Below are 26781 nucleotides of genomic sequence, written 5' to 3'. Positions count from 1 at the left end.
GAGTGGTAGCTCCTCACAGAAAGGTCCAAACGTGGGCAGGCCAAAGAGCACATGAAGATGGGAGGCCACGATTCAGAAATGACAGAGATGGAGGACAAAACAGGAGGAGGACGCCAGACATGGAGGAACCAGAGCGTAATACATTTGGGAGGCGACAGGTGAGGAACCTGATGCTGCAGACCTGTCCCCATTCTGTGGTTCTCATTCTCTGCATTACCTACTCAAGCGCTCAAGCCAAAAATGTGGAAGTCACTGGAAATACCACGACCTCAGTTTTTCCCCATCAAACTCACCTCCAAGTTCTCCCCACTATCATTTCCAGATTTTCAGTCCTAAAACTTCTTCCCTAAACGGCTGCAAAAGCCCTCTTATCACATGCAGTCACCCAGCACCACCATCCCTACGCCTGCCAGATGACTCTTTTAACACTCCGATCCGATCACATCACTTCCCTGTTCCCAATTCCCCCGAGTTTCCTGCCATCCCCAGCTCTAGCGCCCTGTCTCTCCCAGAATATGTCAGGCAGTCTCAAACCTGCAGGTCTTGAACATTCTGTTCCCTCTGAAGGAATGAATGGTCTCTTGCCCCTCGGCACCTCCCAACTCCCACTTATTCGAAACTCAGCTGGAATCCTCCCCTTCTGTATAGAAACTTCTGGCCCCTCCTTGGCCGACATGGACAAATCATCCTCTCAGCCACCTAGGCGTCATCCCGCCGGCCTTTATTCCCCAGAGGGCATGGTGCTTGCTGGGTGCTGGGGCTCCGGCTCAGGACAGCCGGGTCAATGCGGAAGGCGCCCAAGTTCGGAGACGCCAAGTGCAAAGGTCAGAGGACACCTCCCTGGGGTACGGCCGACAGGGACCACACGGCGACCCGGAACTGCACACCTCTTTCCGGGGAGGGGTCGGGCCAAGGCGGCACGAGGAGGAGCACGCAGGGCGCACGGCTGTGGGGACATACGGTGAGGGAGACGCGGCCCAGGGACCGCGACGGCGCAGAACCACGAGCGCAGCCGCCGCGCCGAGGCGACGACCGAGAGCGGCCCAGACGCGCTGGCCCCACAGGCCCAGCCCTACCTAGAGATGCGCCTGCACAGCCGGAGACGCGCCCGCGCAGCCGTCGGCCCGCCGCAGCCGCCGGCCCGCCGCAGGCGCCGCGCACTTCCGCTTCCGCTCGGGCGTTTCCGCTCGAGAAACCGCCCCGCCCACTCGGTGGGCGGGGTCTGCGCGGCCGGGCCCCAGAGGCGCCGGGAAGCGAGATGCGCCGGCGCAGCGCCAGTTGCCTCGGAAACCGCGCGGTGCGTGGAGGTCGGGGTCACGCCTCGCTCGGCTCCCGCTGGCTCACCCGCTGGCTCTATGGGCCACTGGTGGTGCGGACACGCGAGCCCGGGCCCTGACGCCGCAGTTTGGCGGAAGAGCGCAGGGAGGGCGGTGTGGGCTGCTAGGAGACGGCAGGCTGGCCCTGAGCCCGGGCCCCGCAGGAGGCAGGCGGCCGGGGGTCCAGAGCGAGTGGATTTTCCAGCCAAGGGACCTTGGCGCGCTGTCCACCTCGACCATGGGCCTCGGTGTCTGCCCTGTCTGGAGGAGGGCGGCGCTTCCCAGCCTGGGCTGACCAAGGACACAGCAGAGCACAGCAAGCACTAGGTAGAGAGGAGCCTTGCTAGCATTGCTGTGACGGCGGCGGCCACCCTAACTATTCTGGAGCCCACAGTTTTAGTGGGCAGGCTTGCGGTCTGGAACGGGGCATGAGAGCTCCGGGGCGGGCAGCCACGGCAGTGGAGGAGGGGAGGAAGCGAGGACGCGCTTGCCTGGTCTTGCGGTGTCTGCGTCTCACGTTAAGGAGTTTGGACTCTGGTAGCCACCGCTTCGACTTTGTTTCTGCAGCTGCTTTAAGGCCAGTAAGGTTCCCATTAAGGACATGCTCCCCTGGGCTGGGAGATAGGCAGGCTTCAGATTATACACAATTCCCATTCCTCTGGTCACAACACCACCCTTTTCTCTACAACCAAGAGAACATTTTGGTAGCCAAGTGTTATGACAGAAGAATAACTTTGAAACCAATCTAACTTATTTTTTAAGTAAATACTTGACAAACTTCAGTTAATAATATCAAGTTATTTAAGATGCATCTCAAAACCTATCTTTACATATGACCTATCTCAGGAGGGCTGCTGCAAGCCCCAGGGAGCTGGAGGCTTCCATCAGGGAAATAAGATGGTCAAATATTGTTCCTGCAGGGTCTCTTGAAGATCAAGCACTCAAAAAGTATTACCAAATTGATGGGAATTCCCTGGTGGTCCAGTGGTTAGGACTCACCTTCCACTTTAGGGGGCATGGGTTCGATCCCTGGTCAGGGAACTAAGAATCTACCCGCCCCCACCAAAAAAAAAAAAGCATTACCAAATTGAAGTGACACCATATGTATGTATTAAATAATTTGGGAAGCAATCTCTTCATTCGGCCTACAAGGCTTTCATTTCCTGTTGATATTTTTTTCTAAAATCAATAAAGAGTGCTCAGCACCTAATACTTGTTGGGTGCCATAGGGTCGCACCAACAGTATGTGAAATGGTCTCAAGCCTTGAGTGCACGGGTGGTTGGGGAGACAAACACACACTTCAGGTATCAGGGAACAAGTGACACATAAAGTCTTAGAACACATGCATGAAGAAGGCAGCAAGGAGGCAATGTGCAAGCTGAGCCTGGAAGGGCGGGTTGGGCCTGAGGCAGGATTAGAAGAAGAAGGACTTGTAGGCAGAAGGGGCAAACGGAGGAAAGCGATGGAGGTAGGGATTCAGGCAGTGTGAGGGAGAAGCCACGCATCCCGGACTGTAGGAGCAGGAGCCTCACACTGACAGACAGTGCAGACCCCCGGAGCCAGACCGTGGAGACAGAGGAGGCAGGCCGACCACAGCCCCATTCACCACCCTGTGTGAGCCCTGCCACTCGGCGGCACTCGGCTCTGCCCCTCCTGAATATGCACAGATGACCAAGGCGAACAGACGTTTGAGGAAGACAGCAAAAAAGGGAACAAACAGAAACTAGGAAGAGGGAAAATATTATAAAAAACTTCATGGTCTGCAGTCTCTGAAGATCATATACCAGGGAAAGGAAAAAAAGTATATAAAAGAACATTCAGAAAATGTGCTCTTGAAAATTTAAGAAGCAGTAATTTAAACTTAAAAACTGATAGAAGATAAATTTGATATCTCTCAGATAACAGAACAAAGAGAAAAAGATGAAGAGAAAGACATAAGAAAATTAGAAAATTAAGAAGTTTGACATCTGAAAAATAGGAGTTACATGAAAGAGGACAGAAAAATGAAGTAGAGCATTATTCAAGCAATAATTCAAGAACAGTTCCCGGATCTAAAAGACATGCTCTCCTGTGGAAAGGACCCACCAAACGCCCAGCACAACAAGCCTATGAAGACCCACGTGAAAGCACATCATCACAAAATGTCAGGACACCAGGGGCAGCGGAAGGACCTTAAAGATCTTCCATAAGGAAAAACAGAAAGGTCGCATTTAGGGAGTGGAAACTAGCATGGCATGGAAAGTCTCAATAGAGTTACAGGAAACTGAAATTCGGTGGAGCACTAAATTTCAAAATTCTGAAGAAAATAACTAACGCGGAATTCTACTCAAAATCAAAATATTAGTTATAATTGTGAGGGTGGAAGATTTTCAGATATGCAGCTCAAAAATATTTTCTACCAAATACCTTATCTCAGATACCTGCTGGAGGATATTCTCCAAAACTAAGAGGCCAAGAAAAAGGAATATTTAGGACCCAGACGCTAGGGAATCCAAGTGAAGAGAGAGGTGGGAAATCCCAGGAGAAAGCTAGAGACACATCTCCAGGAAAAAGCCAGTCCATGGAATGCCTGAGATGTTTGAGTGTTATTTCGTTTGTTTGTTTGTTTGAATTTATTTTATTTATTTATTTATTTTTGGCTGCATTGGGTCTTCGTTGCTGCGCGCGGGCTTCCTCTAGTTGTGGCGAGCGGGGGCTACTCTTCGTTGCAGTGCGCGGGCTTCTCATTGTGGTGGCTTCTCTTGTTGCGGAGCATGGGCTCTAGGCGCATGGGCTTCAGTAGTTGTGGCTCACAGGCTCAGTAGTTGTGGCTCGCGGGCTCTAGAGCGCAGGCTCAGTAGTTGTGGTGCACGGGCTTAGTTGCTCCACGGCATGTGGGATCTTCCCGGACCAGGGCTCGAACCCATGTCTCCTGCATTGGCAGGTGGATTCTTAACCACTGCGCCACCAGGGAAGCCCTGCTGGAGTGTTTTAAAAGGAGATATTCAGAGTTTGGTGACAGTATGTAATAGGTACATAGAAAAGTCAATAAGCAAATAAATTTGGCAATTGTTGAATCCAGTAAAGACAAAATTGTACAAAAAAGAAAACGTAATCGTGGCATATGCCTCAGCTGGGAATAATGATTCCATAATTTTAATGAGGTAAATGCTGAATGGTAATTTAATCAAAAGGATGCTATTATTATTTTGGAAAAAATGGGAGGTGATCTTCTATGCGTTCATAAATATGCGTGTGTCTAGGAAATCAGGTGGAAGTGTTAAACCTTCATCTTCTAGAGTTAGGAAGTCCATAGACAATGTACACAACTGAAAAAGACATAGCATTAGGAAGTTTTTTAAAAATACGAGTAAATTTCAAAAGAAGTAGCTACGAGTTAGAAAGGAAAGAATTGGGAGTGGGAATGCATGGTGTAGGAAATTGCTATTTTTTTGTAAATCTAGAAGTACTATTTGAATTTTAAAATCTGTAAGTATATTACTTTGATAAAAGGAAACTATTATAAGTTTTAAGAAGTGATTAAGTAACTAGTACAATGGTAGTAAGCAGCACAATTATTACTCAAACTCGAATCTTTCTAAATTCTAATGGCTTCTTAACATTTTTTATGACTACATACACTACAGTGAAGGAAAGGAAGAGCCAGCGATTACTCCCAGGTCTCTTTCCTAGGATCTAAAAGGAAAGTTGTACATAGAAATCAGTGTAAAAGGAGCACAAAGACTTACATGAGACTCTTCACATCCTTTTCCCCACCTTCTGCTTCATGCCACCTATAGACACTTTCCTGTGCTCTACTGTACACATCAGATTTATCGGTTTGTGGGAGAATCTAGAAACAGGGGATGAAGGATTTACATAAGAGAGAAAAACAGGGACAGAAAGAAAGGAAGAGAAAAAGAAAACTGTAGGTTGAAAGTAGGGAGAAGTTGGGAATTAAGAGACAGTAAAATGTTTCCCAAAAACTGGGAAAGAAGAAAAGCTACAACCGTTAAAACATACTGACTTCTACATGGCTGATCCACAGTAAATATTACAGAATTGTTTTGTCACTGAACAAAGAGCGTCATACAGAAAGAAATTGTCCTCTTCCTCTACTGGCCGTCCTTGTGTCTGTTTGTGACTTCTTGGGTCCCTGCAGGCTTCATGCAGTCACAGGAGACAGCTAACCCATGTTGGAAGCCAGCAAGGCAGGAAAGGTGGGGCAGAAAGATGGAGGGCACATTGTGCCTTGACGACATGGTTGAGCCAGAAGTTAACTAAAACCACTCTGCCTCCTCATTCTATGAGATGATATCTTTTCCTTAAAGTTAAGAATATTAAATTAGGGTTTTCTGCTATTTGCACCCAGAAGTATCGTAACTGTTTCAGCTTCTGCCCATGAAGGAATAATTCCTACAGAACTTGTCCTTCCACTGTAAACAACTAGATAAAATTTATGAAATTACTAGTTTTAGACATCAGGCAAAAGGAAGTGAAGGATGGAGATTCTGAAAGAAGACTGTTCTTTGATAAGATCAATTAAGCTGATAAACCCATAGCTGTATTGATCATGATAGAAGGATAGGAGGCACAGATTACCCGAAATAAGGATGAAGGATGGTATCACAGATTTTACTAACACCAAAGGGTAAAAAGGAGACTATTTGAACATCCTTAGATGAGATGAAGAAATTCCTTGAACCATATGAATTACCAAACCTGACCAAAGAAAAAATAGAAAATCTGAGTAACCCTATATTTCTTAAACCCTATATTAAGTTGAATTTGTAAGTAAAAATCTTCCAAAAAGGAAAATTCCAGACCCAGGTGGTCTCACTGGTGAGTTCTATTCAAACATTGAAGGAAGACATATTAATCCTACAAAAACTCTTTCCAAAAACAAAAGACCAAGCGATACTTCTCTACTCCTACCACTCATCTAGTGGCAGGAAGCAGGTCTGATTTCACTCTGGACCTCCAGCCCCTTGAGCAGTGAGTGGATGAATGAATAAACGACTAAATGAATTGGCCTTCTCATTGCCATGTGCTCTGGGCCCGACAGTAGCCCCAGCTGTGAACTGTGATTGACATAAGCCAGTCGTGGTTCTCCCATTTCCCTCGACTGCGTTTGGATCGGTGGTGGCCTGTGACTTCGTTCTAGCCCCTGAGAAACGCAGGTGGTGGTGGTGGGTCATTCCCTAATGTACTCAAGCTGGACCCTTGACCTGAAAACAGCTATGTGTCTTGCTTCAGCTAACCTACCTATGTTATTCGGAACAGTTCCAACTACCACGAAAACAATTCATAGTTCATGATTGTTCCTTAAATGTCCAGACTCGCCAACCCTGCCCCTACTTACCTAGCAACACATCCAGGCATCCATTTTGAGAGCAGTTTGCAATCCTTAGTTATTAGCAATGATGACTGATAAACAGCCCCGTGCCCCATTCTACTTTCCGGAGACAAAGCAGCATTTGGAAACATCTCAATGGTGAGCCAGTGCTGTCCCCACTCTGCATCTCCTAGGAGGTGTGGGGGGTCAGGGGGGAGTAAGAATTACAGTGACAAGAAGGAGGGAAACTGCTGGAAAGTATGTCTTACGTTTTGAGATTAGGAAAGGTGTTGATGCGAAGGTGGAAAAACATTTGCCTAAACTTGTCCCCCTTTTTTCTCCAATACTTAGGCTGTTTATTGGGGTCCCTTTCTCTCCAGCCCATTTACTGGAGTAGGGCTTTGCAAAGCCGTCTCCTAGCAGCCGAATGCAGAAGGCCCATTCATAGTACAATGGACGGAAAGGAAAGAAAGAGCTTGGTTTGTTTAAACTGCCTCTGTCTTCATTCACAGCCCGATGTCCGTCTGCATTGTGACACCCACAATGGCACTAAGGGACTCATTGTGACCGAAAACAAACCAAAACAGAATACGGGATGCTAAGATAAAAGAGTCATGCAACAAAATCTCTTAAAAAAAATCTAAGTCGTACATCTGAGATTTATGTTACCTTTTGGCTGTGTGGCCTATTGACCAGTGTTTATAATGACCATCAGAGTTTAATAAACAAAAAGATAAATGGGAACTTGTACATTTTCAAGGCGCTTCCACGGAGAGGATGGGTATGCTGGGCTGCTTTGGAAGCTGTTTAATAATCATCGTTCTTTGTTTGCACAGCATTCGGGAGCCACCCTCGCACGTTGCGCTTATTTTCCTTCTGGTACACAGGCCCTGGCGGTGCCCGTGTGGCCAGGCAGCATCTCCCGCACAGCCGCCCCCGCCCGCCCCCAATCCCACCTCCACCCCCTGCCCCGACCGACATCAGATGCTCAGGAACCCACGCCCAGTTCAGCAGGCAACAGGTGGAAGGTTGAATAGCTTCACACGTTTTTCGGGAGGGGGTGGGGAGAAAGAGGAAAAAAAGGAGGGCGGGAGGGCAGGCTTTTGGGAGCCGATTTAAGGATTAGATCAGATGTTATTGCTAGTGAAAAATTAAACAGCCCGGTGCTCTGGGGAGTGCAGATTAATATATTTAGTGACTGTGCGCACAAAGGCCGCTCATTGTAGCCACGTCTGAATGCCTGTGAATAGGATGGAACATATGCGGCCTGTCACCGCAGGTGCCCACATCTGTTCCTCTGCGGGCAGATGCTCGCAGAAAGGAGGTGGGAGGCGGGGAAGGATGGCGCAGGGCAGCTCGGGTCCGGCTGGGACAAGCGGGCGGGGCGGCCTCCTCGCGGTTCCGGCCCGGCCCGCGCCCCGCCCCGCGGGCCGGGTGATTGACGGGCGCCGGGACCGGCGACAGGTGCCCGCGACCTCCGGATGGGGCGCGTCCCGGAGCGAGGCCTCGGGAGGGCCCGGGTCGCTCGCGCCGCCCTTTCTTTCCCACCCTCATTGTCTGACACGGTCACGGGCCGGCGACCCCCAGGTGGGGCCGCGCCTCGGTGCAGGTGACCGGGTGCCCCCCACCCCCGCCGCACGCCCGGCGGCCGGGGGTGACCCGCTGACCTGGCCCTCCCAACCCGGCGCTCATGCCCCTGCGGCGAGTGCCCGGCCCGCCGCCGCCACCCACTCCAGGCAGCCCTCCGGAGCGCCCACTGGCGCCGCGCCCCCTCCAGGCAGCCCTCCAGAGCGCCCGGCCCGGCGCGTTCAGTCGGGGGCCGCTCGGGCGGGCGAGCGGAGCAGCTGCGCGGTCATCCGATCGGGACAAAGGCGCCCGGAGCCGCGCCAGGTAAACAGCGCTTTGTCATGGAGATGAGCGCGGACCGCCGGGCAGATGATCCCGGGGTCGGAGGAGCGGACTCCGCGCCGCCAGCTGAGCCACGCGACCGCCTTTCTCATGCAAACCAGCGCATGCCTCCGCAACCCCGGCCCGCGCTGCGCCCCAGGGCGCGGGGTCCCCGCTCCGGACCACGTGGCCGGGCCGTCCTTCCTCCCTAGCTGCGGGTGTCTGCGCTTGGCGGGTGGAAGGGAGGGCAGAGGGGAGGCGTCAGGCCCACTGGGTCTTCCCTGGGCTCTGTCCTCCGGTACCGGTGCTCTCCGCCCCGCGCCAACCTGCCGCCCACCAGGAGTGGTCCTGGGCGTCTGCAGGCCGCCCCTCCCCCGAGGGAAACGTCCCAGGGAGGGCAGGGGAGGCCGAGCTGTGGGGCCTTCCTTGGTGTGCCGCGTAGCGTTTATCCTTAGCGAGAGGGAAGCCTCGGAGCCTGAATATAAAAGCTAGATCTGCCCCTCTTTCCCGCCGTGGACAAACGGATGGCTTGGGTTAGGATGTATCTTCAATAGAGTGATCCGGAAGGAACTTGATCAGGTGCAAACACACCGTGTATACATTCGGGTCAGTGCGTCTTGTAAATGTTCACGTGTCTCTGGGGTTCGGTCCTTAAGAAGAAGTAAGGGACCATCCATCACAGCCACCCCGCGCGGGTGAGGTTTTACCCACAGATGTCTGTGGAGCTTCCTGTGTGCGAAGCAAGCAGGCCAGTTCCTCTGCTCTTTTACCCGCTGAAGGATTCCAGACCTGTGACTGATGGGGAATGGGCAGAAGGGTGTGCTGGTGGGAGATGTGATGCTAATGCCAATGAATAAACTTGCTTTAGGTTCCCTTCATCATCTTCTTTTTCAAGTAAGCTGGCATGTTTGATCAACACCAGATTTGCTGCCTGGAAGTTTTTCATTTTCTTGTTCTGAACAAGGACCCTAATTCTTCTTAGGAATAAGAGAACCTCTCTGTTGGGTATACAGTATTCAGTTGGTCTAAGAAAACACAAACCCCACTCAAGTCTCCAGACTTGTTTACACAGAAAACTGAACCTGGGGCTGGCTTGGAGTCTGGATCCTGTTCTGGGCATTGTTTATTGCAATCTGCCCAAGCCCTCCTCCCCCACCACACACATACCTCAGGGATAGAACCTTTCTTTAGGCAAACGGGGATGGAAACAGGATGGGGCTGACCACAGCATGAGTCACACTCATTGCTGAGGATGGGCATTTAATCTGATAAAATGATGGTCATGAGCTTTTATTCCCAAGTGGCCTAATAAAATGATGGGTAAAATGATCAGGGTCGCCAACAAGCAGAGAACTCAGCTGTAGTTGGTGTGGCTGTGGTTCTGATTATACAGCTGAGCCTACCCTGGTCATTGGGGTCATTCAGGCTATAAGCTCTGAATGCCTGGCAAAAATAAAACACCAACACCAGGTGGTAAATCCCTCTCCCCACTCCTGTGTCTGATGTATTGGGTGCCTTCGAAGCCCTAATGAGCCTCACTTTGTACAGTAAATTTGCTGAGACATCAAAAAGTATTTAAAAGAAAGTTTCCTGCTTTTTCCTAATGAGCAAGGTGAGGATTTATGGTGTGTGTGGGAGGAGGGAATCTGGCTGCTAAAGCCAGCACGGGGGCAACTCTGTTTAACATAGTCGAGCTTAAGCTCCCTCCTGCATTTAGGGGGTTCAGAGCGATTAGTCGCAGGAGTATACAGACATGCAGTTAGGGAGTGAAAAAACGCCATTTGGTTTGGAGCAGATGGCTGGCTAGGGGGCTGATGGCGTCTAAAGGCGTGTCATCCCCCTTCAGCCTGAATCCCTAAGGGCTCCCCTTGTCTTCCCAATCAATGAAAATTAAAGTGCAAAGAAAGGATGAATAGTTGGACCTCGAGTCTCTCCTTTGTTCATCTCAGCTACTGGTGTGCAGGAGTTAAACTACAACAGACTCCTATAGAAACACTGAAGTTAAACAGTCTCCCGTTAGCTCAGCTTTGAAAGGGAGAGGGGGAGAGGGCCCAATGTGGGGTGGGGGGAAAGACAGAGAGAGAGAAGGAGAAGAAGATGGAGAGAGAAGAGGAGGAAGAAAGTAGAGGAAAGAAGAGCCGGAGGAGGAGGAAGGGCAAGAAAAGGGCTTTCTGCTTGATTTCCCCAATACAGAATTGCGTGGCATAAATTAAGTTGGAAAAGAATGAACGCTTTGGGCAGGATTCTGATGGATTTTACGATGCCTTTCAGTTCCGCTTTGCCGCTGTAATCGAGAAATCTGTGCCATGTCAATTTAACAAATACTTGATACTGAGGCGGGTTTGTTAAAGATTTGGGGCAAGTCGTTCCCCCCCCACCCCCGCAAGGTTTAAGCCCTTGGGCGTGGAACTTTTTATTTCCAGTTTTCTAAACAGGCATTCAGATGAGCCTGTTTCCCACTTCCATTTTCTAATTAAAAGGTTCCCTATATTTCATTTCTTACCGAAATCTACTCTCAGTCTGGAAGCACAGAGGATTTAGAGTTCACATTCCTTTCTTCTTTTGCCCTCTCCTGCTCCTGGAACCCTCTTACCTCTCTCCCCACCACTGTCTCTCTCTCTCTCTCTCTCTCTCTCTCTCTCTCTGTCACACACACACACACACACACACACACCAGCTTCCATGCAGTAGGGAGCAGAGTTCTCAGAAATTAGCTTTCAGAGGAAACATGGATGTAGTGAAAAAAGGATGCTGACACTAGGTGGCAAGATTAAATTAGGATTCGCACTGGCCCAGCCCTGTGGTGATGCAGCGAGTCCTCGAAAAGTCCCCAGAGGGCGGCCACGCTGGGACTGCCACCGTCCTGGGGGCACAGGAGGTTTTGAAGTCTCCATTTGTTGTGAACCAAACCGTAGGGGGTTCTGGTGGGGTCCAAGCCTGCCTTTCTCACCTCAGCCTTAAACATTACACGCACATTACTTTCGATTAATTCTTTGCTTCTCTGGCATCAGTGGAAAACCTAAAATCTGTCCTGAAGGTATTTGGGAGCCTGTTGCCTAACAGCTGGAGGGATGGCCATGAATGACTTCAACTGATTACTTGGTATTTGAGAATTTTCCCTCTTCCCGTGCATTATATGGTACACTGTGATCTCAACATCTGCCTCAGTGAAAGTCACACTTGGCCAGGACAGTGCACGTTCCCACTAACAAGGCAGCCGTAGCACACCTAGAGCAAGGCCCTTGTGGCCAGGCGCCCTGGGGCTGTGCCGCCATCAAAGTGACATGTACTCCAACGCTCACACTGCTCGTCCTGGATGAAGCTGCCCTAGGTGTTGGGGGGAGGGGGGAATAAAGGAGGAGCAGAAGGGGGTGGGAGAGAGACCTCGAAGTGCGCCCAGCAAGAAGCTGGATGCCAGAGTAGGAGTCCATGCCCCACCTTAACTCTGCATTGCGCCCGCAACCATGAGAGCAATTTAGATAGCTCATTGTGTGATAACGTGTGTTCTCGGCCCTCCCAATAAACTCATTTCCCTTAAAAAAAAAATGAAAACAAAAGTTCTAGTGTCTGATGGACGTGTAAACCCTAATAAGGTGATGGTTGTGCGAAGGTTGCGGGTTGAGTCGGCCAGGCTAGAGGGTCTTTAGAACATGTGCCGGACATTGTTGCAGAGGCCGCGGCGCGCGCGGAGGGGAGCTCTTTCTCTCCGCATTGTGCGGGGAGCAGGTGCGGTCTGCATTACCATACAGCTGAGCGCACAAAGAGCCACTGATTCAGCCTCGCACAATAACAGACTGCCTTAATGACAGCCACGCGAACGACACACACCAAACTCACTTTTTACCAAGCAGAGGGAGGCCGAGGGGGGAAGACACAGGAGAAAGGGGCCGGAGACCCAGGAAAGGTGTCGGAGGCCGAGAATAGCGCCCGGAAGGGTGCGTGTGTGTTTTTGGGGCGGAGGGGGGGCGGTGGTTTAAGGCGTCAGGATCCCGGGCGCTAGCCGGACCCCGCCCCCCAGCGGCCGCCGACCAGCGCGGGGACACCCCGAGCTCGCGGCAACAGGGTCCCCGGGGGCGCCGCGCTCGCCCCTGTGTTCCCAGACGCAGAGTCGCCGTCCTTGCCCGGAGACGTCTGGGTGTCAGACCTTCCCAAACTTCCCGAAACTGCCGCTGCCCTCTCGCCACCCTCTGCCCGCCGCTCAAGCCTGCCCCCTCCCTCTCGTGCCCGGTCCCCCGCCCCGGAGACTCCTCCTTAGGAAGAGGCTGCCCGGGAGAAGGGGCGGCCCACCGGGAACTGGGCCTCCGACTTCGCCCCCGCCGCCAGACCCCGGCCGCGGCGCGCAACAGGGACGAAGGCGGGCGCCGCGGCGACCGGAGAGTTCCCGAGGCCGGACGCGGCCTCACCCGCCGGGTGGCTCACGGCAGGGCAGGGGCGCAGCGCCACCCCCGCGGGTCCCGGGGCCTCTGCGAGCCTGTGGCCGGGAGGGCAGCGCCGAGGAGCCCGGGCGGCGGCACCAGCCTCGGGCGCAGAGGGGATTCTTGCGGTGAACGTTTTACAGGAATGTAAATGAGTGCGTTTCGTGCGGTGGGGGGCTGGGGGCGGGGGCAGGGGAGGGCCGGGGGCGGGGAGGGTGGGGGCGGGGAGGAGGGTTGCACATTTTACAGCTCACTGACCATTTGGCGATCCATTGAGAGGAGGGTTTGGAAAAGTGGCTCCTTTGTGACAGCTCTCGCCAGATTGGGGGGCTGCTCATTTGCATCTCATTAGCCATGCGGGCGGCCGGCGGGATATAAGGCGGCGGCGCGGGGCGAGCCCGAGCCCTTGCGCGCCCGCGGAGCCCCGGCCGGCGCCGCACCAGACACACAGCCTGGCGCGCAGCCTCCGCCGGGACCCGGTCCGGGACCCCGGGTGTTGACCTGGATGGCACTGACTGGGTCCCTGGGAAAAACTCGGGTCCAGGGCGCTCCCCGGACCGCGGCCGCCGAGTGAGCTGGCCGGGCCGCACCCGCGGGCGCTCCGCCGGCGCCGGATTACCGCCTCGCGCGTGGGATTTCCAGACCCCGGCTCGCTAATCGGACTCGCGGGGAGCCCTGCAGCTCGTCGGGAATTGGGCTGAATATCTGGACGCTTTCTCTCCTCTCTTTTTTTTCTTTCTTTCTTTCTTCCTTTTTTTTTTTTTTTTTCCTGCGAAGAATCTTGAGACAAAACCAGGAAGCAGACGACCCCTACCTACTCGTGGGTTGGAAGAAAGGGGAAAACCGAAAGTTGCCGCGCCAGAAGCAATCTCTCCGGGGAGCCTTTTTTTTTTTTTTTTCCTCCCGTGCATCCCCGGAGCCGCAGTCGCCTCCGCAGGGAGGATCTAAGGAAACTCGGCCTCCGAAAGAGCCGGAGACGGACCCTTGAGGAAAGAAGTCCGGATAATCCCAGTCCGAGGCAAAGCGGCGGCGCTTTTCTGCCCGCGCTCCTGGAGACACCTTCCTCCCCGAGCATTCCCTGGCGATTTCAGAAGAGAAGGGGGACGCGAGGAGAGCGAGCGCGGCCGGCGGTGCACCATGGGCCGGCGGTGCGCCCTGGCCCTCGCCGTGCTCTCGGCCCTGCTGTGCCAGGTAAGTTGCCAGGCGGGGTCCTAAGGGCCGCGCCGTCAGGTAGGCTATCAGCGGGGCTCTCCGGCTCCCTGGGGCGTCAGGTGGGGGGGACCCGGGGCGCGGGCCGCGCGGGGGGCAGGGCCCAGGGCAGGACGCGGCCGGGCGGGCTCCCCGCGCCTGGAGCCCCACGCCCTAGCCTCGCCCGCAGGTCTGGAGCTCCGGGGTGTTCGAGCTGAAGCTGCAGGAGTTCGTCAACAAGAAGGGGCTGCTGGGGAACCGCAACTGCTGCCGCGGGGGCGCGGGGCCGCCGCCGTGCGCCTGCAGGACTTTCTTCCGCGTGTGCCTCAAGCACTACCAGGCCAGCGTGTCCCCCGAGCCTCCCTGCACCTACGGCAGCACCGTCACGCCGGTGCTGGGCGTCGACTCCTTCAGCCTCCCGGACGGCGCGGGCGCGGACACCGCCTTCAGCAACCCCATCCGCTTCCCCTTTGGCTTCACCTGGCCGGTGAGCGCCGCACCTGCGGGCGCGGGGCGGGCGGCAGGTGGGCAGGGAGGCGGCCGCCAGCCCTGCTCCGGGGCGCGGCGGGGGCGCGGGGCTGGGCCTGGGCAGGTGGGCGCCGCGGTCCGCGGGGGCCTGGGGCATTGACTCCACGCCCGGGTGATCTGCAGGCGGCGGCGGCGGCGGCGGCGGCGGCGGGGGGGAGTGTGGGAGGTGACAGCCGGGATAGAGTGAGGCAGAGAGGCTGAGGACCCGGGACATTTCCGTATCCGGTCTCTGCGCCTAGCCCCCAAGTTGAACGGGCCCCTTCACTTGGGAAAGTTCTAGTTCCCCAGCTCGTGGACTGGCTAGTTGTTAAGTCGCCCTCGCAGCCTGACAGCCCCCAGGCCCTCTGCTTGGCGCCTTCCCCAGAAGACTGCAGACAAGCCCCTCCAGCCCCGCCTGCTGCGCGCAATCGTTTTTCCTTTTCTTTTTCTTTCTTTTTTTTTTTTTTTTTACCGCGATATCCTGTATTAACAGGCTGAAAAAACACGTCAGGAAACCACTCTTTAAAAAGTTTTTCCATTTCCTTAAGGAAAATGAAATCAGACAAGAGATGTACAGAGACCCCCCCACCCCCACGACACACTGCACACAGATCTGCGACGACTTGGTCGTCCCGAAAGCTTTGATTCTTTTTTAAACATTTCTGGTTTATCTTCTGTCTCCTCCCCCTTCCTCCAGGGAACCTTCTCTCTGATCATTGAAGCTCTCCACTCTGATTCTCCTGATGACCTCGCAACAGGTAAAAACAAACCAAAACACTCCCAAACTGTGCAAACTGCGTCTCCAGTTATTATGTATTTGAGTTCAGATCTCCCCAGAAACAAACGTCTGCATCTTTCATTCTGCAAGTTACTCCGGAAGGTTGAGGAGAAGAGCCTTCAGCCTCCTTGCCCAGCATCCTTTCCACCTCCCTCTCTCCCCGAGCCTCTGGGCTCCCAGTCAGGACCAACAGAGCACCCTCTTCCTGCAGAGAACCCGGAAAGGCTCATCAGCCGCCTGGCCACGCAGAGGCACCTGACAGTGGGCGAGGAGTGGTCCCAGGACCTGCACAGCAGCGGCCGCACAGACCTCAAGTACTCCTACCGATTCGTGTGTGACGAGCACTACTACGGGGAAGGCTGCTCCGTCTTCTGCCGCCCCCGCGACGACGCCTTCGGCCACTTCACCTGCGGGGAGCGAGGGGAAAAAGTCTGCAACCCTGGCTGGAAAGGCCAGTACTGCACTGAGCGTGAGTCCCTGCGGGAGGCCGCCGCTCCCTCAGTTTACCCCTCCCCAGGCCTGCTCCCCCACCCCCACCCCCGGCAGTGGGGACATATTCTCTGAGCTGCTGGCATCTTGGGGTTTTAGCCCTGGAGAGATGTTCTGGTGGGGAAACCAGGGCCGGGGAGCCAGAGAGATTTGCTGAGACCTCACAGTTAGCCAGTGGCAGGTTGGGGTCAACTTAGACGTTTTAACTTCCGCTATGGGAAGCTGCCTTTCTTAATCAGGGAGGATTTTGGACACAGGGCCAGGGGTCAGGAAGTAAGCCTGAGGGAAGGGAGGGAGGAAGGAAGGGAGGAACAGAGAGGAGGCTGTGTGCAGGGCGTGCTTTTACCAAAGGAGTTCTCTTTGCCCAGACAGCTTCTCATTGAAAAGTGCTTCATTTTCTCTCCGGAGTTGGTGTGCTCGGCCTGTTTAAAAACATTCCACTGTTCACGACACTTTCACTCGCAGGGTCAATGGACGTGGGTGGGTGTGTTTTGAGGCCTGGGCCTGCCAGGCATGCTTGGGGAGGGGTCTGCTTGTCCTGCTTGCGGGATGCTCACATAGTACCCTGCCTGGGAGGGGGGACATACCTTTACAAAAGTGACTTAGGCCCTGCCTGCCCGTAGTTCTGTATTCTCCAGGCAGGCAGGGTAGCTGCACAGGTGCAGGGGGCATAGGAGGGTTGTGAGGACCGGCTGGCTCCTGGGCCTGGTTCAGCTGGACCCCACTTGCCTCACTGCCACCTCGCACTCTAGGTGTCAGGTGGGGTGGGTCCTAGAGCTTCCCCCAAAACCCCAGGGAACCTTGCTTCCGCCCCCGAGCCTGGGAACCTTCTCTGGCAGGACAGAACCTCTCGCCGGGAGGTGCAGCTTCTCAGTTTGGATTTGTGCGTACCTGCAGCGTCATTGTCGCTCAGCCCGCACAGCTTTCCACAGCTCCTTTGAGCTCGCCTTGGCCTGAGCTGGCTCTGTTGTCTTAAAAACTTGTGGAGCGGCTTGTTAATGAGTTTCATAACCAGGAGAAGGGAGCCAGCTGAAACCTCAGCCTCCAGCCTCCCCACCCCCTCCGGGACCTCTGGCCGGCCTGCCGCCTCCCTCCTGGCTACCCTCCCTCTCCCTCACCGTGGGGTTGCCATAAACTTAAACTTTTTTTCTTCTTATTCAAACACTGGAGTCTGTCCCCGCCCCCAGCTCGCGCGTGCCATCGATTAGATCTCTCCGGGGATAGGCGGCTGGGACGCACGCCTGTTCCCATTGGTGGAAAGGGTGCACGTGTGTGTGTGTGTGTGTGTGTGTGTGTGTGTGTGGTGTACACGCTGGGGTGTGTGTGAGGGGTGGGGGCATGGGGGGCGAGGGGGAGGCCGGTATTGTTGCACTGGGGCAGCTGCTGGGAGAGAACAGACAATAGAGCAGCTGTCTTGCCCTGGTACTCTGCATACCAGCTGTCCACCCTTATCTACACACACACTTTCTGGGTATTAAGAGGTGGAGCTTTGTGCATAGAATTGGGAAGTGGGGGAGGAGGAGGGGGAAGGACTTCTGACCCTCTCTTAGAAGAAAAGGGGCCGGGTGTGGAGGGGGGGCTTCCGCGCTCTTTTGTCCTGGAGCCGCTGTGTTAAGAAGAATGCTCCTCCTGGGCTGAGTAAAGTCCGCGGTGGTTACCGGGCAGGACAGTCGATGCCCGGGGCTCGGCGAGGCTCTCTGGCGGAGCTGGGCACGGTCTGTAGCCCTGTTGTGCTGGGGGCCACTCTGGTGGGCTTGACGCTGTGCCTTTTCTTCTCGCAGCCATCTGCTTGCCGGGGTGCGATGAGCAACATGGGTTTTGCGACAAGCCAGGGGAATGCAAGTAAGTTTGCAAGAGCTGCTTTTTTCTTTTTCTTGTTGTCCTTTTACACCTAGTGTATTAGTAAAGCATCTCTAGATGCCCTTTTGAAAACCGCAGGTAAGATTAGCTGGTTGGAGGGGGCTGTGTTTCTGTGTTTCTACTAAATAAATACATGGACGGGCATAGGGTCAAGGGCTGTCATCCATCTCAGTGGTTGTGGAACTTACAGATGGAGATTTAAAAAGAATCGGCATAGAAGAAGAGAGAGTTTAGTTGGTTCTCAAACTTCGCAGCACATTAGAATTACCTAGAGATGCTGCCCCGGTTGGCCCTTGGACCCAGAGTCAGACCCTCTGACGTGGGACGAAGGCATCCACATGGTTTAAAGCTCCTGAGGATGGTCCAGTGTCCTGCCTCATTTGAGAACCAGCGGTGTTGATGCTGTTGGAAGACAGTCTCTCGTGAGTGGGAAAGGTGTTGCTAGGAAGCCGGTAGCGTCAGCATCCACTGACTCTGTCCTCTCCTCCAAGGTGCAGAGTGGGCTGGCAGGGCCGGTACTGTGACCAGTGCATTCGGTACCCCGGCTGTCTCCACGGCACCTGCCAGCAGCCCTGGCAATGCAACTGCCAGGAAGGCTGGGGGGGCCTTTTCTGCAACCAGGGTAAGCCTCCTGTCCCCCGCCAGGCAGCCTGGCTTCCCGGGCGCTCTCAGGGAAGTACGGTCTCCCAAATTTAACCCTGGGCCTCCCTTCTCCTCCTCTTCCCGTCTCCACCCTCACAGACCTGAACTACTGCACACACCACAAGCCCTGCAAGAATGGGGCCACCTGCACCAACACGGGCCAGGGAAGCTACACTTGCTCTTGCCGGCCTGGGTACACGGGGGCCAACTGCGAGACGGAGGTGGACGAGTGCAGTGCCAGCCCCTGCAGGAATGGAGGGAGCTGCACGGTGAGTCTGGCCACCGTGGGCTCTCCTGCCGAACCGGGAACCCTGGTTTGAGACAGACCGTGTGGGTCCCTCGGAACGACGTAGGAAAGCTTTCTTCATCTTCTCCATTACTCAGGACCTCGAGAACAGCTACTCCTGCACCTGCCCGCCTGGCTTCTACGGCAGGATCTGTGAGCTGAGTGCCATGGTGTGTGCCGACGGCCCCTGCTTCAACGGGGGACGGTGCTCGGACAACCCCAAGGGAGGGTACACCTGCCGCTGCCCTGGGGGCTTCTCTGGCTTTAACTGTGAGAAGAAAATGGATTCCTGCAGTTCCTCACCCTGTTCCAATGGTAAGGGGGCCGCCTGACCCATCCGAGATGTTGTCCAGTGGTCCACACTGGTGAGAACGCGTCAGAAGCGCAGAGTTTAGTTTCAGGCTGAGTTCATCACTTTGTGAGTTGCCTTGCGTTTCAGAAGCCCTTCTGTCTGAACAGTGAGAAACTGTTTATAGAAATCTTATCCCCGAGTCTGGAAGCACCCAGGGAGCTAGGAAGGCAGGCAGGGGCGTTCCTTGTCCGCAGGGCCCGGCTCAGGTGGAGACGCAATGACCTGCGCGCCGTCCTGCGGCGCCTCGGGTGCCCGAGACTCCGAACATCAGCGGGTCAGCCCCAGCGCCAGCCCAGCCACTGCGCTTTTGGAGGGAAGCCCAGCTCTGCTCTGTCACCAAACAGAGCCGTCTGCTGCGAGGATGTATGGTCTCCACGAGTGGGGGGGATGCCCTAAGCAAACTCACAGAGGGGGAAGCTGGGCCCCAGACAGGCTGGACCATTCTGGAAGCTTCTGGAGCTTCTGCGTGGAGTGTGATAATCAATGGAGAGGAATCAGCTTGCTTTGCTCTCCATGTTCTGTACAGAAGGTGTGGCAGTCCTGGGGTCAAGCTCTCTCTCCTGTTGGCTTCCAGCCACTGAACCGATAGAGCAGTGGATGCTTCATGCCTAGAGAGGAAGAATAGGGAGGTTTAGCAGGCTTGGCTCTGGAAAGACAAAGACCAAACCCCAGCCTCCTCCCTCCCTTCCTTTCTTGGTTTCTCTTTCTTTCTGTTTCAAGTCTTACTTGTCACTAACTGTGTAACTGTGGGCAAGCACGTCATCCTCTTTAAGCCTTGGTTTCCTCATCTGTAAACTGGGTCCTTTGTTGGCTTGCTGTGCAGGCGAATGCAGCACGGTAGGCAAAGCGTTTTGCACGGTGCATGTCAGGAGGTATTAGCCTGTATTTTTTAGGTGATTTATGGAGCTTGACCAGAAACCCCACCCCGGCCCTCGCCGTGGGCCTGTGTTTGATGTATGTTGTCTTAAGCGGTGGCCTCTGTCCGGTCTGCCCCTGTGTCTCTGCTTTGGTGTGTGACGCAGCGGCCGGGGCAGCACGTGCTTCAGGGCATTTTCTGGGTGACAAGCCACTGCCCTTGTCCGTGTCCCAGGTGCACAGTGCGTAGACCTTGGCGATGCTTACGTGTGCCGCTGCCAAGCCGGCTTCTCTGGGAGGCACTGTGATGACAGCGTGGACGACTGTGCCTCTTCCCCGTGTGCCAACGGCGGCACGTGCCGGGACGGCGTGAATGAGTATTCCTGCACCTGCCCCCCCGGGTACACGGGCACAAACTGCAGTGCCCCTGTCAGCAGGTGTGAGCACGCACCCTGCCACAATGGGGCCACCTGCCACGAGCGGGCCCTCCGCTACCTGTGCGAGTGCGCCCGGGGTTACGGGGGCCCCAACTGCCAGTTCCTGCTTCCCGAGCTGCCCCCGGGCCCCGTGGTGGTGGACCTCACCGAGAAGTACGTGGAGGGCCAAGCCGGCGCGTTCCCCTGGGTGGCTGTCGGCGCGGGCGCGGTCCTCGTCCTCACGCTGCTGCTGGGCTGCGCTGCCGCCGTGGTCTGCGTTCGGCTGAGGCTGCAGAAGCGCCGGCCCCCCGCCGACCCCTGCCCGGGGGAGGCGGAGACCATGAATAACCTGGCCAACCGCCGGCGGGAGAAGGACATCTCTGTCAGCGTCATTGGGGCCACGCAGATCAAGAACACCAACAAGAAGGTGGACCTGCACACGGAGCCCGGCACCGAGAAGAACAGCCTCAAGGCTTGCGACCCCGCCGTGGGCTATAACCTGCTGCAGGACCTCAAGGGTGCCGCTGCCAGTGGGGAGCCCCACAGCAAGCGTGATGCCAAGAGCCAGCCCCAGGGCTCTGCGGGGGAGGAGAAGAGTGCCCCGACCCTCAGGGGGTGCGTGCTACGGGCCAGAGGGGGCAGGCGGGAAGGCCAGCAGGGGGGAGGGTGCCCGACCCTCGCGGGGTGCCTCGGGCCAGGCCGGGCAGGGGGACCAGCTGGCTGTGTTCCTCCAAGCTCTGGTCATTGTACTGTTCAAAAATGTTTTCACGTGTTGACTATGGATGTCTTTCATTTCCCTTCTAGTGGAGAAGCAGCTGAAAGAAAAAGGCCGGACTCTGTGTACTCCACTTCAAAAGACACAAAGTACCAGTCGGTGTACGTCATATCCGAGGAGAAGGACGAGTGCGTCATCGCAACTGAGGTCAGCGCGCGGCTGCCCGACCCACCCTCGGCCCGGCCGGGTCGGAACCGGGCCTATGACTTGCGCTAACCTCCCCTCTGTCTCTTGGCCCCCCTAGGTGTAAAGTGGAGGTGATGTGGCGAATTCCCGTTTCTCTTAGAATAAGTGAACTTCCAAGGATATCTGCCCCGACGATGCTGCTGAGAGGAGCGGAGGTGCTCGTGACTGCTGCTGGGAAGCCAGGTCCTCTTCCTGCCGAGGGGGCGGCCGGCAGGCGTTCCAGGCGCCTGTCGCACTGCCTTTTAGGACGTTTCCATTGCACTATGGACAGTTGCTTTTAAAGAATATATATTTAAATGAATGGACTTGATCACTACGTGAGAAGCTCGCACTGCTTGGAGTGTATATGTTGGATTCTTATGAGCCAGTCTTTTCTTGAATTAGAATCACAAACACTGCCTTTATTGTCCTTTTTGATACTAAAATGTGTTTTTTCTAGGTGGAAAAAAATGTGCGTTATTTTTTGGATTTGTAAAAATATTTTTCATGATATCTGTAAAGCTTGAGTATTTTGTGATGTTCATTTTTATAATTTAAATTTTTGGTAAATATGTACAAAGGCACTTCGGATCTATGTGATTATATTTTTTTGTATATAAATGTATTTATGGAATATTGTGCAAATGTTATTTGAGGTCTTTTTTTTTACTGTTTTGTTAATGAAGAAATTCCTTTTTAAAATATTTTTCCAAAATAAATATTATGAACGACATCCAGAGGTGTACTTACTCACCCTGCGTAAGAGCAGACTTTCACTCATACTCGTCCGAGGCCGCGAGGACAGAAACGGCCTCTGCTTTTCTGTTTCCCAGGTCTTTGCATAGTTTCATTGGATTGATGAAAAGCAACTTTCCTCGCTCCTCTGCCCACCTCAGAGAACCCTCCAAGGTCACTGTCAGGAAAAGGAAGGGGCGGGCGCAGTGCTGCTGGTCGCTTGATTCCCTGAGCATCCCCTGAACTGCACGGAAACCTGAGGGCACTTCACGTCTGGTCAGTGCTGAGAAGCCTCGGAGCTGGTCACCTTCCATCGGAGCCTTATTTTTATCAGGACTGGAACAAAGCCTCATTTTGGATTAAATACCCACAGAGCACTTTAATGTCGTCATGACAAAGGCTTTCGGTCCTCGAATAATACTTATTCATTGGTTTGTGGGTTTATCTCTAGCTAATTCAAAAGAGTTAGTTGCCTCCTAATTCAACCACAGTTGCCATGGGACAGACAACAGCAATGATAAAAACACTCTTCTTGGGTGGTTACTACCAGCCAGGCCGCTCTTCCATGTGAATTATCTCATTAATCCTCCGAGATAGTAGCTTCGTTACTCCCATTTTATAGCTGAGGAGACTGAGGCTTTGGGGGGTGAAGGTACTTGCTCGGGGTTGGTAAGTGGCAAAGTCAGCATTCAAATCTGGGCAGTCTGGCTCCAGACCCTGGTTTGATCATTATCTGTCAGAAACTCAGCTTCTTATTGAGAACAAGACAGGGATTTAACAGACCGCATCACTGGTGCCATTCAGTGGTTCCAAAGGATCCGTGCAGATGGTCAGCTCTCGAGGACAAGTTAGTGTTGGGGAAAAGTGGTTTACTCCTGGGGTCAGAGGGGAACAGGCAGAGGGCTTAACTAATTAGAGGGAAGAGGTTGCCTTTGTCTCAGTGACTGTGATGAATTTATTCCATCGGTCGTTATTGTACAGTCAGAAATTCTGGACTCTTCCTGCAGAGGAAACACAAAGCACGTTGTGTGTTAACCAGTCCTGATGCCCATCCTCGTGTGTGTAAAGGATGGAGAAGCACGTGCAGTGGACTGGAGACCAAGATAACAACATTGGGGCCAGACGGCACCCAGGAGCCACCCGGCTGGGGCTTCTGCCTCTGAAACACAACCCCATCCGTTCCCCACCCCTCTGGCTTGTTATTTTGGAATAACTGCTCACGGGCAGAAACTCCAGTGGAGAGATTGCATCCACGGAAAGAAGTCAGCGTCAGGGCCAAGTGCGGCTGAGGGAGATTTAGGCTTCTGAAGCTCCTCCACACTCAAACTGTCCCCTGCTGACTTTAAGGGTTAGCAGCATATTCTAGAATAACTGAGGGGGTCACCAAGGTTTCTTTCAAGAGGCTACAGGATCTGGTGAAAGAGTGGGGTGAACTCAATCCAGTTTACGCTTGTTAACCTGGAGTCATTCATAGCTCCCTCTCACTTTCAGCAGTGACCTGACTCGGATAATAAATTAAATGGCTTATCTATTTTCAAGAATATGGAATATTCTGGGATTCTTGCAAAGCCCATTCTATGAAAGAACCTCAATGCACTTAAAGATAATGTCACTTTCATCTTTTCCAGCCTTCTAGTAAAATCAGGGAAGAAATTCATCTTTCATCTAGGTAAGCAAGTAACACGGCAAACTGAGACCGAAAGGTACAGCTTTGGAATTGCCAGCCAGTTGAAAATTGGTGCACGTGGTTCCCTGGGTCCCTCCTGAGACTTACGTTTTAATTGGACATTGAACCAGATGGTCCCTCAGCTTTCAGGGTTTACGTCATTTGCAGGGGGAAGTTCAGGTACATTGACCAAAACATCCACATGAACACATGGGTATTTACAGACAAGTGTCCACGATTCACCGCCCAAGCGACGCCCGGCATGACTAGCCTTGCTCGGAACCAGGCAGGAAGGAGCATCTGTGACAAGAACAAGGAGGTGAAAAGGCAGGTCCCTTCAGTGGGGGTGAAGCTGGCGCTGGACCTGTGCTCCCAAGTTCTGAGGAGCACGGAGCGTGGGTGACGCCTGCCCGAGGGCCCGGCCTGCAGCCTCAGCCCCACGCTCCAGGCACCGCCTTCCGGGACTTTGGTGAGACAGAAAGGAAGGTGGGGCGCACATACTTTTCCTTAGGCCTTTTTCCTTTAACTTTTCATAGGGACGTAATTTTGGACTTCCAGAAATTCTGCTAAGAATTCTCGTCATGACGATGGCTGTCACGTCCGTCCTCCTTCCATCCTGACTGGTTGGCCCTCTGCAGTCAGGACGAGCGGTCCTTTCTTGTCCACAGCAGTGTAGATGTTACTCAGTGGCTCATAGTCTGCTGCTGCCCCAGGGTGGGGCGGTCCCCACCCTCCCGGGTGTGTCTTACCTTCAGGCTCACAAGCCCTCCTGGCCCAGCTCTGGAACTGGCCCCTCTTAGTAACCCTGCTTCCATCAGTGGAGGAGGGAGACAACCGTGTTTCTCATTTTGTGCCTTTGTGAGCCTGACAGCAGCCGGCAGTTACCGAGACGTAAATTGTGTGACCCGGGTACAAGCCCCAAACAGGCCCTTGAGCGAGCGTGACTTGGGTGCATGCTCTGCGTCGTTGAGTAGACGGCCAGCAACACTGTGGAGGAAGTATTTTTGCCAAGAAAACTGAACTTGAATCTGGTCAGACGCCTTGATCCCGTTGACAGGAGTCCAGGGCGCTGAGGACACGGTCTGGACACCAGTAGGATCTGCTTGGCCGAGTCCAGGGCAGAAGGAGAGGGATGAGGGGACCCGCAGATTAGAAGCGACTTAGTCAGAAAACAGTTTAAAAATTCATGAGCTGACTGGAGAGACGTAAAGCCCGACTGGATGTTTAATGGTGTTAAGCAGTACTTGTAAATTTTTTAGATGTGAGAGGTTATTACTGTTAAGTCGAACACAAAAAGAGTACTTAAGTTTTAGAGAAAAATTCTGAAATATTATGGATGAAACAATATTATGTCTGGGATTTGCTTAAAGGTAACGAGACGGGGTGCTGGCAGCGGGCGGGGTGCAGGTGAAACACGAGGGCTGCTAGCGGACAGTCGCGGGGCTGGCTGTGGGTGGAGCTGGCTGCACCCTTCTCACCCCTTGTGTGTGTGTTGGAAACTTGCCATAACTAAAGGCATTAAGATGACTTACACACTGAGTGCACGCACCCAGGTGACACAGTCACTGGTGCGCGTGTAACGCTGTGTCTCGTAGATGTGCGAGCACAGTGGGTTTTAGGGAGGTTCCCGGTCTTTGCACGTTCAGATGAGGAATCTTGTGAGACCAAACCAAGGCCATCCTACGGCTCAAGACGCAGGGGGATTTGCTCAGGGCTGTGGTGCCAGATCCTGGCCCTGCCCCCCTGGCCAGGCTCAGTGACTGTCAACTCTGCTGAAACATGATGGTCTTTCCTGAGCAGCTTTGCAAGGACCCCGTTCTCCACGTGACTCCAGAGGCTCCCAGAGCACAAACCCGAGAGTGTCGTTCCTGCTAAAACCAGCTAACATCTGCTTTTAGCATGAAGTTCAAAATCCTCACCTTGGTCTGTCAGGCCTTGGTGTAATCCGGCTCCTGACCGTCTTTCTGCCTCAGTCTGTGTCACTTTCCCCACTATCCCTTCAGCGCTCAGCTCCAGCCACACTGGCCATCGGCATGCGGCTCTGTACCCCTCCCCGGTTCCGAGACTTGGCTGTCACCTCTCACCTGCTGGGCCGTGCTGCGCGGCTCCTCCCCGAGCACCTGCCGACAGGGAAGACCCCTCTGGGCCTCCAGCTGGGGTACCTGGCCTGTCGCAGTGCTGTCCTCTGGCCGGCCTGTGGCTGAGTGTGTGCAGCGACTGTGGAAGGCCTGTGTGTCCCGGGGGTGGGCAGGGCTCTCACCACCTCCAGGCCCAGCTTGGAGCTTGAGCGAGAGCTGTCGTCTGTGCACGCTCACCGCACAGGAGGGAAATGCGTACAAGTGTGTGAGGATTTGGTCATGACAGAAGTTTTATTCCTCCCAATGTGACTGGTACTTTGGGACCATAGCATGAAGCCAAACACAGATATGATCTGAGTGGGAGACCACATTACTTTGTTTCTATTGTAATAAGTAAAAGGTCACCTAGACACAGAGTGTGATGTGAGGATGCTTGCTTGGTATCCAGCCAACGGAGCCATATGCAGTTAGTAATTTCTTAGGCCGTGAATTTTGTAGAAAAACTGTAGGGAAGTTAAACGACTTTCCTAAAGGGCAGCTGCTGGATGTCTGTAGAAACACTGAAAAGAAGAGCGGGACTTGGAACTTGGGCTGAGCTAGGCCCCGAACGTGTGGGTGTGCGTCTGTGGGACGTCAAGCTTCACGCGACAGGCGTGCGCACCACGGTACACTCGACTGTGCCAGGCAGCTGTCATCTGGAAGTAATTCGGAGACAAACTTTTTAAAGATGATGCGTGTCCATGCAGAATATCAGCATTTCCCCCCAGAACAACCTTGAATTACATTCATTTGCTCAAATAAACCAATATTTCCGTTTTGGAGAAACCTATCTCACCTGCGTCACCCTGGGAGGTGGGGCGGTGTCGTCCTTGCCTTTTCGTGCTGGCAAGACTTGAAAAACAACCACACTCTCTTTCTCACCTTTCTTGTTTCTTAAGAAAACATCCACTGCTCCACATCTGGCATTTGTTGACTCCGCATTATGGAGATTATAATCTTAAAAGAAATGGGGGTGGTGTCCCTGAAGGTGCCAGCATGAAGCAGCATTTTAAAAGG

The 26781-nt window shown here is 54.0% G+C and overlaps 2 protein-coding genes across 10 annotated transcripts in view; one reads left to right on the top strand and one right to left on the bottom strand.

The window, feature by feature from the left end:
- Window positions 1-1174, bottom strand: part of FAM120B (family with sequence similarity 120 member B) — an 82418-nt gene extending 81244 nt beyond the window's left edge. For 3 of the 9 annotated variants that reach the window (XR_016395287.1, XM_089922273.1, XM_089922274.1), the window contains exon 1: window positions 1077-1174. The gene's annotated coding sequence lies outside the window, so the exon portion shown is untranslated. Of the gene's footprint in view, window positions 1-293; window positions 496-534; window positions 1033-1076 lie in introns of those variants that run through there. The other 6 variants (XM_022561493.3, XM_089922272.1, XM_022561517.3 and 3 more) reach the window with 4 other exon arrangements.
- Window positions 1175-12401: 11227 nt separating this feature from the next.
- On the top strand, window positions 12402-21979 carry DLL1 (delta like canonical Notch ligand 1). The gene is made up of 12 exons (XM_089922271.1): window positions 12402-13088; window positions 13711-14124; window positions 14312-14608; window positions 15326-15386; window positions 15618-15875; window positions 17677-17737; window positions 18247-18377; window positions 18497-18666; window positions 18782-18998; window positions 20126-20921; window positions 21111-21228; window positions 21326-21979. Exons 2-12 carry the CDS (start codon window positions 14071-14073, stop codon window positions 21329-21331), a joined length of 2169 nt encoding a protein of 722 aa, XP_089778397.1. The 5' UTR covers window positions 12402-13088; window positions 13711-14070; the 3' UTR covers window positions 21332-21979.
- The last annotated feature ends 4802 nt before the right edge of the window (window positions 21980-26781 follow it).

This window comes from Delphinapterus leucas, chromosome 12, assembly GCF_059928025.1.
Source record: "Delphinapterus leucas isolate spDelLeu-1000000601 "Yukka" chromosome 12, BTC_Dleu_Yukka2, whole genome shotgun sequence".
Classification (NCBI taxonomy): Eukaryota; Metazoa; Chordata; class Mammalia; order Artiodactyla; family Monodontidae; genus Delphinapterus; species Delphinapterus leucas.
This window is presented reverse-complemented; position numbering and strand designations above follow the sequence as displayed.